Source organism: Magnolia sinica, chromosome 15 (assembly GCF_029962835.1).
Source record: "Magnolia sinica isolate HGM2019 chromosome 15, MsV1, whole genome shotgun sequence".
NCBI lineage: Eukaryota > Viridiplantae > Streptophyta > Magnoliopsida > Magnoliales > Magnoliaceae > Magnolia > Magnolia sinica.
This window is the reverse complement of record NC_080587.1, coordinates 35,970,395-35,983,814: the sequence shown is the minus strand read 5'-3', so window position 1 is coordinate 35,983,814 and position 13,420 is coordinate 35,970,395. Positions and strand designations below refer to the sequence as shown.

At 39.9% G+C, this 13,420-nt stretch overlaps 1 protein-coding gene across 3 annotated transcripts in view; it reads left to right on the top strand.

Moving 5' to 3' along the window:
• LOC131227551 (vacuolar protein sorting-associated protein 54, chloroplastic) overlaps nucleotides 1-13,420 on the top strand; it is a 143,932-nt gene that overhangs the window by 41,574 nt on the left and 88,938 nt on the right. For all 3 annotated transcript variants that reach the window (XM_058223352.1, XM_058223353.1, XM_058223354.1), the window contains exon 8: nucleotides 717-982. In XM_058223352.1, coding sequence (XP_058079335.1) covers nucleotides 717-982 — 266 coding nt within the window. The remainder of the gene's footprint in view (nucleotides 1-716; nucleotides 983-13,420) is intronic.

Here is a 13,420-nt window from a genome sequence, read left to right as displayed (position 1 = left end):
CTGAATTGAAATGCTTCTATATAACATATACTGTTTATAACAATTAAGTAATATTAACCAGGGAAGTGGTGTTGTTGATCGTCGACTGGATAGGTGGGTCAATTAGTTCTTGAACCTGTGGTTTCCTGGTGGACCCAACACAATTTTAATGGGTTTGGGTCCCATTTTTGGGATCCATTTAGATATCAGGTTGGGTTCTGGTCTAATTTTTGGACCTAGTTAAAAATCGGGTGTAGTTGGGTTCAAGTCACTTAGCCATAAAGAAACGTGAGCTCTCCTCCTCCTTTGGTATACCCTGGCTGTTGCTCGGATGTCCTCATCAATATGTGTGTGTGTGTGTGTGTGTGTGTGTTGTGTCATGTTTTTGTGTGTGTGTGTGTGTGTGTGAGAGAGAGAGAGAGAGAGAGAGAGAGAGAGAGAGAGAGAGAGAGAGTATTAGCAGTTGATCTTCATTCAGCTATCTCAAAATTCTTATGCCCATTATACTTCTGTGGCAGTTCCGTAATAAGCTTGTAGGTTTTTTTTTTTTTACCCTGGTTAATCATAATATATAATATAAATCTTATAATGAATTAGACAACTTTATTTTTTGTACATATTTGTACTGTTTTTGTCCATGGACATATGTTCGTCTTCAGCGTCTTAAATAGAGTAGCTTCAGCGACATGCGTCTTTTAAATGTATAGTAATGGGGTCCTATTCGTTACTGAATACAGGCACATTTAGTGCGGGCTGCTGAAGTTAAAAAAGTCATTGAGTGGATCATGGGCAACCTTGATGGTTGCTATGCTGCTGATTCTGTTGCAGCAGCTGTTGCACTTGGTGCTGCAGCAGCTGCGGCTGCAGAAACTGCTCAAGAAAATGATGGTCAACTTGGTACACCTCTGCCGTACTCTCTTCAGAAGAATGCCAACAAGGTTCTTTTGCTTCAGGGAAAGCCAAATGAGGCTTCCACACCGTCAAATATGTCAAAAAATTTCCGGTGAGCTCGTTTTGCATCTATTTCGAAGATTCTAATGTTTCTAGTATTGTTGTAGCATGCTTTCTGTTGTAATATGTTCCGAAGCTAGGATTGTTAAAGAAAATTTGTTTATAGTATTGCTTTAGTTGTATACATTGCAAATGACTTATCTTTTCTTTTATGTGTTCTGCTTGCCTATAGGCTATAATCCTTCTTTTAGTGAACTGGTTTAATGTTTACAGACAAGTTCTTGTGAATCATGTTGAACTTTTGGTATAAAATGGAGTACTATCTAGTTTAGTGTTAAATGAAGTAGATTTTGGACTTGGGGAGTTTGATAAGGACATCAGACCCTTCAAAGTTTATCAAAGACGAAGGCGGCCGACAAATATAACTTTATGGCTTGATGATGGTTTGTGGCACAACCAAGGAGGATTTTGAAGACCTTACACGTGTCCCTGGATTAATTGAAGGCCCCACATTAGGAGGACACACGTGTAGGATGAGTTAGAAGACCGATTTGTTACGAAGGATTTTTTATTATCATTTATAGAAAGCTTTGTTTTGCGCTTTTTTTTTTCCTTTTGTTATAGGGTTAGTTTAGTCATTTTCTTTTAAATCCGAATTTTATAAATAGGGTGTTTTCTACCCTAAACCTAATGATTTTTTACTGAAAGCTTGGTGCCTCCTTCCCCTCCCTTTGTGGTAATTTCTTCTCTTCCCCTAATCTCCTCTTCTTCTAAATTCTATTTCTAGTCCTCCAACCTTCTTCTTCTCTTTCTATGCCTCGTATTCTTTGATTGCTATTGACCCTGAAAATCTGAGAATTGATCCCAACCCTCTCTCAGATTTTCCAGCCGTCCCTATTCTAGAAATCCTTTGATTTCTTGGACTAGAGAAGCTGAAACCATGCAAGATCGGGAGGTCCCATCCCTCACCGGATCCAATCCACGCATGATTGGAATTCGGTACCGCAGGATTGTGATGATGGTCTCCAACCATTGCATATTTTCTCTGTTATTATCTTTACTATGATGTGGAATGTTAAATATTTCATTTGATTTACTTAGTTTATTTTGCTGGATAATTTTTGTGCTCACACATGCATTCTAGTTTAGACCATCCTGCATCAAATTTGGTATCAATGCTTTAGGTTTTGCATGGTTTTTGTTAGATCGAGTTATCTGAACTTATGATCATCTGTTTTCTCATTTAGGATTGTCTAGATAATTCCAGATCTACATCCCACAGAAATTGCGAACCTGATTTTTTAGATTCACAGCCCTGTGAGATATAAATATGAATTTCCAGATTTGTGTTTTCATTCCAGTTAAATTTGAAAATCTACAGCATTCATGCATCGTATAGAAATAGGATTATACATCCATATTGAGGTCTGTTCAAACCTTAAGAGTCGAGCTTAGGAAAATCGAGTTTGAGTGTTTGATGTATGCCCACAAGAAGAGGTAAGGGTTTTACCGGCACCCCATCATGAGTAATGAGCAATTAACCGATCACCTTGCTTAATTACTCCAAAAGATAACTGCCATGGAGACATCCAACAAAAATATTGAACGAAAACTGACCGCCACCGAAGCTAGACTTGAGCGATTAGAGGCATCCCAATGGGAGAACCCCACTGTTGGGGGAGACGTGCAGTCGCAGACAGGTAGGTGGTGTTGGTGAGGAGCCAGCCCTTAGCCAAACCCTCACCAATGGCGGACATGTGGGTAGAGAACGGGCATATAAGGACCGCTTTGATCTTGACGAGAGGGTCCTGAAGAATGTCAGGATTGATGCCCCGAGCTTTGATGGTCGCTTTGACCCCAAGGCATTCCTTGATTGGTTAGCTGACATGGATCACTATTTTGAGTGGCATGAGATGTCAGAGAACCGACAAGTGCGGTTTGCCAAAATGAAGCTTGTGGGGGCAAGCGAAGATGTATTAGACCAAAAAAAGCATAGGATTGAACGGGTGGGACGAGCTCGCGTTACCCAATGGAGCGAGATAAAAACTATGCTAAGAGAGAAGTACCTCTCTCTCTCTTTTCGCCGGAAGCTCTTGGAACAATGACAATCTTTACGCCAAGGATTCATGCTTGTCACGGAATACACCTCAAAATTTGAGGAATTCATGATGCGGTGTGACATTAAGGAAGACCCCCTAGTAATGCTTACGCGTTTCAAGACGGACCTTCGATCGGATCTTCAGCGTGAGCTTTGGGCTTGTCCCATGACGGATTTGGACGAGATGTACCAAGTGGTGCAGGAATTAGAGCAGTATCTGAAGACTCCTGTCACAAGACGGTTTGATTCCCGAGACTCAAATGTTAGGACTGGTTCTCAAGGAATTAAACCCAACATTAGTAATCAACCTAGGGCGCAGGTGAATGTTCCGCTTAGGCCTAGGGATGACAAGGGAAAAGGCGTCCTTGGTGTTGGTCTAGGTGGAGGACAGAATGTGCGATACTACGAATGTGGGAGAATATTGGCCATTTTGCAACTCAGTGTCCCAGAAAGAGCAAAGGAAAGACCTTAGTCATAGGCAATTCCCAGGATAGCAAGTATGATCATAGCGACTTTGAAGTTGAAGAATATCAGCACGTAGGATTATTGAGTGATGAGGATGAGGTCGGTGATGATGCCACACTAGCAATTGTCGGGTGTGTGATAGCCCAGACTAGAAGTAGTGTTGACTGGTGTCGTAACACTATCTTTTACATGATCGCCAAGTGTGGTGAGAAAAATTGTAAGGTGATAGTGGACAGTGGGAGTTTCCAGAATGTAATTTCCACTAGCACCTTAGGCTGTCTAAAGTTAAGAGGCCACCCCTCATCCTGACCCTTACAAAGTCTCATGGGTAGACAAGACTTCCCATCCTATAACCCATCAATGTCTTGTACACATCTAGTTCGGGTCTTATAAGGAGTCCCTGTGGTGTGATGTGTTGCCCATGGATGTAGGTCACATCATCCTAGGCAGACCGTGGCTATTCGATAATGACATCACGATCTATGGCTGTTCTAATGCGTGTATCTTCATGCATAACAGCAAGAAGATCAAAATTAATCTTATGCCACCACAAAACACTGCACAAAAGAAAGGGGAGAAGGCTAGTGGGCCTAAAGAAATGAGGAAATCCACACACAATTCTCTCCACATCATCACAACTATAGAGTTTGAAAGAGAGACTTGGGAGGATTCGACTGTGTATGACTTAGTGGCTAGAGAGGCTACACCAAAAGTACCAGTAGAGTTATCCCACAAGGTATCTTTGGTCTTAGAGGAGTACAAAGATGTATTCCCTGAGGATTTGCCGGATGAGTTGCCACCCATGAGGGACATCTAGCATGCCATTGATCTTGTTCTTGGGTCGACTCTACCAAACCTTCCTTACTATAGGATGAACCCTGCAAAGCATGCAGAGTTGAAGAAGCAGGTAGATGAGCTGATGCGAAAGAGTTTCATCCAGGAGAGCATGACCCTGTGTGCCGTACCCGCTTTACTGACACCTAAGAAAGACGATACTTGGCGCATGTGTGAATCCACCATTTTCTCCAAAATAGATCTCAAGAGTGCGTATCACCAAATCCGTATACGCCCCGGTGATGAATGGAAGACAACCTTCAAGACAAAGTATGGCTTATGTGAGTGGTTGGTCATGCCTTTTGGCTTGACTAATGCACCCAACACTTTCATGCGGGTGATGACTTGGGTCTTGAGACCGTTCATGGGGAAATTCTTAGTAGTGTACTTCGACGATATTTTAATCTATAGCACTTCTAGAGAATCACACTTTGAACATTTGAAGTTAGTCTGTAGCGTCCTTAGGGCGGAGAAATTATATGCTAACGTTAAAAAGTGTTCGTTCATGTCCAGTCAGGTTGTGTTCTTAGGGTTTATAGTGTCAGCAGAAGGGATGCGTGCAGACCTAGAGAAAGTCAAGGCCATAGTTGATTGGCTTGAACCGAGGAACATCCATGAAGTGCGAAGCTTCCATAGCTTAGCCACATTCTATCGTCAATTCATTATGAGTTTTAACATGATTATGGCTCCCATTACAGAGTGTATGAAGAAGGGAGAATTCATGTGGTAGAAAGCCACAACTAAGGCTTTCAAAGAAATTAAGGGCAAGATGGTTGAAGCTCCTGTCACACGCCTTCTCGACTTTTCTAAAGTTTGTGAAGTTGCGTGTGATGCATTTAGTGTTGGAATAGGTGGAGTCTTGAGTCAAGAGGGTCATCCTGTTGCCTATTTCAGTGAGAAACTGAACGAGGCAAAACAAAAATACTCTACCTATGATAAGGAATTCTATGCGGTAATGCAGTCTTTGAGACATTGGCACCATTACCTCCTACCGTTGGAATTTGTCTTATTCTTTGATCGTGAGGCCTTACGTTATCTTCACTCTCAGAAGAAACTTAACCCAAGGCATGTTAAGTGGGTTGTGTTCCTTTAAGAGTATTCGTTTGTCTTGAAATACAAGGCCAGAGTAGAGAATAAACCAGCCAATGCCCTTAGCTGTAAAGTGGTGTTGCTCAATTCTTTTAGTGTAGGAGTTGTTGGCTTTGACCAATTGAGAGACAAATACCCCACATGTCCAGACCTTGGGGGTACCTATATATCACTCTCGAGTTATCAACAAAATGTGGGGGATTTCGTGTTAAGAGATGGATTCCTTTTTAAAGGAAATCGTTTATGTATTCCCCGTACGTTCCTCCGTGAATTCCTCATCTGAGAGCTTCATTCGGGATGGATAGCTGATCACTTTGGCCGCGATAAGATTATTGCCTTCGTAGAGGATCGTTTCTATTGGCTAAGTTTCCAATGAGATGTCGCCAGAATTTTAGGGCAGTGTAGAATTTGTTAGACGATGAGGCAACAAAAGAAATTTTTTGGATTATATATGCCATTACCTGTGCCACATGCTCCGTGACAAGACATTAGCATGGATTTCGTGCTTAGGCTTCCCAAGACGATTGAAAAGCACGATTCTATTTTTGTTATTGTGGACTGCTTTTCTAAGATGGCGCATTTCATCCCATGTTCTAGAACTTCGGATGCGTCTAATGTTGCTAAGGTATTTTTCGATGGTGTGGTTCGTCTCCATGGTTTATCTAAGACCATAGTGTCTGACCGTGATGTCAGATTTACTAGCTATTTTTGGAGGACACTATGACACATGATGGGAACACATTTGCAGCTTTTTACGGCATATCGCCCCCAAACTGATGGCCAAACTGAGGTGGTTAATTGCAACCTTGGAAACTTCTTACGATGCTTAGTGGGTGAACCTGTGAAAACTTGGGATTTGATTCTACCTATAGCTGGGTTCGCCTACAACAGTTCGGTCAATAGATCTACAGGGTTGAGTTCATTTGAAATTGTTAGTGGGTACAGACCTCGGATGCCCATAGACTTGTTACCCATGTCAGCTACCCAAAGATCTTCTGAGTCAACCGATGCATTTGCACGACACATTCATGACTTGCATGCACATGTTAGACAACGAAAAAATGCAAGTAATGATAATTATAAATGTTCAGTTGACCAATATCGTAGGTGGACAAAATTTAATGAAGGGGATTATGTAATGGTTATGATTAGACCAAAGTGGTTTCTTCAGGGTTCTGCTAGGAAATTACAAGCTCGCAAAAGTATTCCGTAAAATTGAGTCTAATGCATACATGGTAAACCTTCCACCTGAAATGGGAATAAATTCGACAATCAATGTGGAAGATCTAGTTCTCTGTCCTAACCATTCCATTGTAGCTTCTTCCCACCCTTGGCCACATTCCGACTTTACTTCTCAACCTACTCCACCCTTTCCACCATCAATCGACCGTAAGGAATAGATTGAAGGGATAGTGGATGAGGAGATTGTTTCCACACGAGATGGGGGCTTCCAAAGGTACTTTGTCAAATGGAAGAACAAGCCACTATTTGATTCCACGTAGCTTAAAGAAGTGGAACTGCTGCGGATTGATCCGAACCTTCTCGAGACGCACAAAAGTTTTAACATGTCGGAGCCGAGTTCTTCTTACCCGAGGGGAGTTGATGAGGATATCAGACGCTTCAAAGGTTATCAAAGACGAAGGCGGTTGACGAATACAACTTTATGGCTCGATGATGGTTCGTGGCATAACCAAGGAGGATTTTGAAGACCTTACATGTGTTGCTATATTAATTGAAGGCCCCACATTAGGAGGACACACATGTAGGATGAGTTAGAAGACTGATCTATTACGTGGGATTTTTTTATATAGAAAACTTTGTTTTGCTCATTTTTTGTTATTGGGGTAGTTTGGTCATTTTCTTTTAAATCCGAATTTTATAAATAAGGTGTTTCTACCCTAAACCTAATGATTTTTTTAAATGAAAGCGTGATGCCTCCTTCCCCTTTCTCGTTGTGGTAATTTCTTCTCTTTCCCTAATATCTTCTCTTCTTCTAAATTCTATTTCTAGCCCTCCAACTTTCTTCTCTTTCTATGCCTAGTATTCTTTGATTGCTATTGACCCTGAAAATCTGAGAATTGATCCCAACCCTCTCTTAGATTTTCTAGCCGTCCTTATTCTAGAATTCCTTTGATTTCCTAGACTATAGATGTTGCATTGATTGTTGGATTGAAACCATGCAAGATCGGGAGGTCCCATCCCTCGCCGGATCCAATCCCCACATGATTTGAATACGGTACCGCAAGATTGTGATGATGGTCTACAACCATTGCATGTTTCCTTTGTTATTATCTTTACTATGATGTGGAATGTTGAATATTTCAATTGATTTGCTTAGTTTATTTCGTTGGATAATTTATGTGCTCACACATGTATTCTAGTTTAGACCATCTTGCATTAGAGTTGCTTGCTGAAGAAGGTTAGGAAGCTTAAATAGCTATGAACTTTTTTTGATAACTTATTTTTTTGAAGTGTACTTTTTAGATAATTTATCAATTTGTATCTAATAAAAATAGAACCAATAATTTTATTAATTAGACTTTACATTTCACCCAATGACCATATCAGCTGCATTGAATGTGGGGTTGATGAGCTCTGGCTTGCACCAGCCTGTCGTGGAAGGCCGAAGAGTTCTCAAAATGGGAATGACACCTTGTGTGGAAGATTCCTACTTTTAATGCTCAAACTTGATTCTCTCAAATGCTTATGATTGGGTGGCACCTTTTCAAGTCTTTGAGCTCTATGCTTTTGGTTGTCAATGCTGTAAAATGATTTGGTGTATTAAAGCATGAAGCAATTCAGTAGCATTGAGGGACGGTTGGGTACTGGCTGATGCAGCCATATCAGAACCATATTGGCCAGTGCAGAGATGTGATATGGGAGTGTATCGCTGTCTCAGGTGCACTGGCAGGCGCATCAGCCCTTGTTGTGCCGTATCGGCTCGATACACCCTTATTCGGGTCGAGATGCTTAAAAACATTATTTTTTAGTTTTTTCCATATTACATTTTCTTCTTATTTTATCTTCATCTTGAGTGTGGAGGAGGGATGACTTGCGTTTTTTGATCAGATCTGTGACTATTTTGAAGATTGACCTACAATTATTAGCCCATTTTGATAAAAATGGAAAATGTGTAAACCATCGTCTTTTATGTGTTGTCTTATTTTTTTGTTGGTTTACTAGATTCTAATATACCAAATCATGCTAGATTTTTTCAATTATGGATAATTTGATTCATTTGCATAAATTTTCACGTTTTAGCCTATTTTTGTGATTTTTGATCAAACTTTGCTTATGTTTATTTTCTTTTCAAGTTTTCTTACAAATGATACTGGATCAAGTTGTTTGTACTCTAGATCTATGGAGTTAACTAGAAAACAAAATAGTTGTTTTGGGCAACTTCGTGCATTTTGGGCCTTTTAAGTGGTTTTTACCCCTCCTTTTTTTTTTTTTTTGCTTTTTAAAATCTGAATATGCCTATTTATGAGATTAATCCTACATGTTTTGCTATTTTTCTAATTTTACCTTTTTTGTTTTTACTGTTTTACTGTTTTCCTGTTCTTTTTGTTTGTCATTATGAATCAATTTTATTTAATTTAAGGAATATATGTACGCGTGTTTTTTGTATGGATACGATACATCATTATCATCTAAGCCTTAGCTGCATGGATCCTGTTCAGCCATTCCAGTCTATCGAGGACCATACCCCTTTTGTTTGACACCATACATAATTGTTTTTTTTTTTTTTTTCAATTAAAGCATGCGTTTATCAGCTTCTTTTTACTTAGTTTTGTTGTTTTCATTGAAAACTTATGCATGTTTTTTCATGTGGTAACATGTTTTCTATTTCTTTGTTTGTTGATATTTTTTACTCTCATTTGATTTTTTTGGGTGTTTTTTAGTGCTTTTGTTTTTGTGATTTAAAGGTCAAAGACTCAAAAAAGAGGGTTGGGCTGCTGAAGAATGCTCCAATTATACCATTAAATACATGTTAAAAGCACAAGCTCATGATATATTCTTCTGTTGCGAAAAGGAAAAAAAAATGAAATTTTGTTTACCTTATTTTTTAGGGGGTGTTTGGGAATGTGAAAAACCCTAAAAATGAAATCAGTTTCTGTGGAAAATCCTCATTTCCTCATGTGATATTTAAAATGTAGCATGAGAAACATGTTTCTGTTTCCCAGCTTTTCCTCGAAAAATGTTGCCATATCTATATAAAAAAAAAAGACATTAAATCAATTTCCTATGTAGAGAAGAAAGAAGCATGAGGTGATCTTTTGAAGTAACTGTACATGAATAATCCATGTAAACCGGAAACCAAAACAAACAACAAATGGAAAATCAGAATTCATGGTTTTCCATTTCCTGAGGATTCCATTTTATGATTCTGTATCCATGTTTTGGTTTTCCTCCATCCATACACACTTCTTATATTGTACAGTCTTTTTGCTAAAAATATCACACTTAGGTCTGATGTGGGTTTGATCCCACACCCCCCGGTATTCATAACCTTGGGTAGTATATTTGGCTGTAAGAGTGGTGAAACACCACTTCAAAGTGTGTTTGCATGTCGAAATGGACATGATGCTGGAGCAGGAATATGTGTTTGAAGCAAGATTTCAAAGCATACTTCGGACATGAGTAGAAGATCACTGCAATTGCAGGTCCACTATATGTTTTCGAGGTTAGTTAAGATATTAGGCTAGGAAGCTTTGGGGTCTCACTTGGTTTTGGCATGAAGTCTCTCGACATTTTAATGTCATCTGAAAGTGCCCCATTGGCCTCATCTTTATTGATGCTTTAACTTGCATTTTCTTTTAGGTATTGTGGTGAGTATAGATACTTGGATTTCATTCACTTCATCATCATCGCTATTCTTATCTTTGCATTTGTCATGGAAAGTTGGGGCCTGCTTTTAAATTGTAGATTGGTAATGGTCGACCGTCTCTGCATCTTGCAAACACATGCAACACATATTGGGAATTGGAATTTGGAAGAGATCTTTTTTGAAGGTCATCGATCGTAAGCACCTGATTTGTTCCCACCAATCATGTGAAAGCCACAATCTTAGGCAGAGCCCCATAAAACCAAAAGTGATAAGCATGCCCTTCGTTGGGCTTAGAGTCTATAGAACGGATCTCGTTATAAAATGATTTGACCAAAAAACGACCCGAACTATGGGTGGACCAAACCATAGCATCCGCACCCCCCGTGGGGTGGATATTTTGGAGACGGCCCAAAAGGCTAATGAACTATTCCATCTCAATATCCGTGAGATTTCGCTTGTAAGGCGGGCCCCAAGCCACAACTGATCCAGCATAGGAATAACAATCAACTACTTTTAACTCATCAACAGAGCGAACACAAGCTAAATTAGGATAATCCACCTGTAGAGGAGTGCTCCCACACCAAATGTCTTCCTAGAATCTAATTTTGGATCCGTCCCCAACGACAAAAGAAATCCTTTGCCAAAACAACTCCCTAATTGTCATAATTGCTATCCAAATATGAGACGTTGTTCAATGTAGTCGTGTATCTTAGCGAATTTCAATGTAGTGTGGGTGATCTCGGGATTGGTTACGGATCTCCTTTGGGCGTGGTGTGGAGGGAATGTGGGAAAAAGAGACAGGTTGTCGTGGGTCATGACGCTCCCTTGTTTTTCCTTTGTATTCTTTTCTTGTTTTGCTTGTTTACAAGCAGGCCTTTAATAAAATTCGATTATCCTTAAAAAAAAGTAGTTTAGTCAAACATGATTGGGAAGCATTGTAAATTTTTGTAATTCTTTTCGTCTTGTTGATTCGTAAATATATAGTTACCTTTCAAATTTTTTTTTTTTTTTTTTTCCTTTTTTCCCTTTTTTTTTAATGATTGGTTACCTAGTGAACATCAACCTTCCAGTTTTAGTGACCTTTGGTATCAGCATAATAGGTAGGGCTATCAACGGGCTAGGTCTAGGGTTGGCCTCAGCCTGGATTCTGAATTGTTTTTGACTGGGTCGTTGGGCCGGGCCTGTACAAAATTTTGATATTGGCAGGCTCGAGCCCGGCCCATTGACAACCGTAATGATAGGGGCTCACATTGACAACACTCGCATGTCAATACAATCTCACCCAATACTAATGTTGAGTACAACTTATACATGCACCCCCTAAAGGCAATGCAAGCAAAGGAGGGTGTTTCAGGAGCATCACTCTAAGCTTGAGGCACTCACAGTGCAACTATAGTAGGCATGCCAACAAGATCATGCCCAACATTACACTTCAAGTACTATTACACATTTCCAGAAAAAAAATCCTATAGTTGGGTTATAAATCATGCAATGCTACACAAGATCCCAGAGTAGTAGATTTCTTCTGTAACTATATGTTTCTTTTAAAAGAGTTTGAACTACAGAGTTTTCACATATTGTTGGAAGGTTTTTGAACCATATAAACGGCATAACAAGAAGCAAAATTGATGTAGGACACATGCGACTAAATAATTAGGCGAGAACAATCAGCAACTTAATTTAAATAATCAAAATTCACAAACTGCGCTAAATCATCAAATATATCAAGAATCAAGCATGCAACTCTGAGAGGTTTAGGCCACATATATCAAACTATGCAATGCATGACCATTAAATACTAAAAGGTGGGATCTTATGGATGCAGGAACATCTAAGTAGCATAGGAATTAGTTTAATTTCAAAAAGGGAAAGCTAATACTACCTAGAGTTTGCTCAATTAGGGTTTAGGCCAACCTAGGGTTCATGGGATTTGGGGAAAAGTGAAATTAAGGCTTAGGTTGCTTAATTGGTAAAGGGATTTAAGGCTTTGTGTCTTAATAAAAGGGAAATGAGGGATTTGGATGGTTGGAAGTTTGGAATTTAAAGCCAATTAGGGAAGTTGGGAATCTAGGGTTTCGTTGATTTGGGAAAACTTGGATATTTGGTGATCTAGGGATTAGGTTAGGATTAAGGTATGGGATTCAAGGGGTTTTGATGTGGAAGCGAGAAGGAATCAAAGGGACAAATGGTGGGCCATATAACTAGCTGTAGGGGTTCACACGTGTGGCTGTACGGTCACATGGCGGGTGATTTTGGCCATATGGTCACACGTGTGGCCGTATGAACCATTACAGTCTCATGCTTGAAAATTCCTGAAATTTGCAATGAGAATCAACTGGTACTTTGTATTTTCATTACTTGGATTTATTCGCTTCTTGATCTCACTATGCAAGTCATGAATGTGGCGTGCAAATGCATGTGCAGACTCTGAGGGCCTACGGGACACTGACATGGGTATGAGATCTATAGGCAAATGCATATGTGGACTCTGAGGGCCTAAGGGACACTGACATGGGTATGAGATCTATAGGCTTCCTATGTTTATATCCATGCACAACCTCAAATGAATTCAAGCCTATTGACTTATTGATGGAATTGCTATATTCTAACTCGGGTACAGGTAAAATGGTATCCCAAGTCCTTATGTGATCTCCCACAAGGCATCTGAGCAAATTTCCAAGACTCCTATTAACGACCTCAGTCTGCCCGTCTGTCTAAGGATGATAGGCTGATGAGAATTGAAGTCTCGTCCCCATTATGTACCATAGTGTCTTCCAAAATAGCTCATAAAGTGCACATCTCGATTAGACACTATGGTCTTAGGTAGACCATGTAAGTTTACCATCTCTCCAAAAAATGTTTGCAATATTGGAGGCGTCCGACATTTTAGAGCACGAAATGAAGTGTGCCATTTTGGAAAAACGGTCGACAACAACAAAATTGGAATCGTGTTTCTTGATAGTCTTTGGTTAGCCTAACACGAAATCCATTGTGATATCTTGCCATGGAGCATGTGGAACTGGCAAAGGCGTATACAATCCCATATTTTGCTTCTTTTGCTTCACCAGTTGACAAGTCTTGTACTGCCCAATGATCTTGGCTACATCTCGCTTGAGACTTGGCCAATAGAATTGATCTTCCACAAGGGCAATGGTTTCGTCCCTCCCAAAATAACC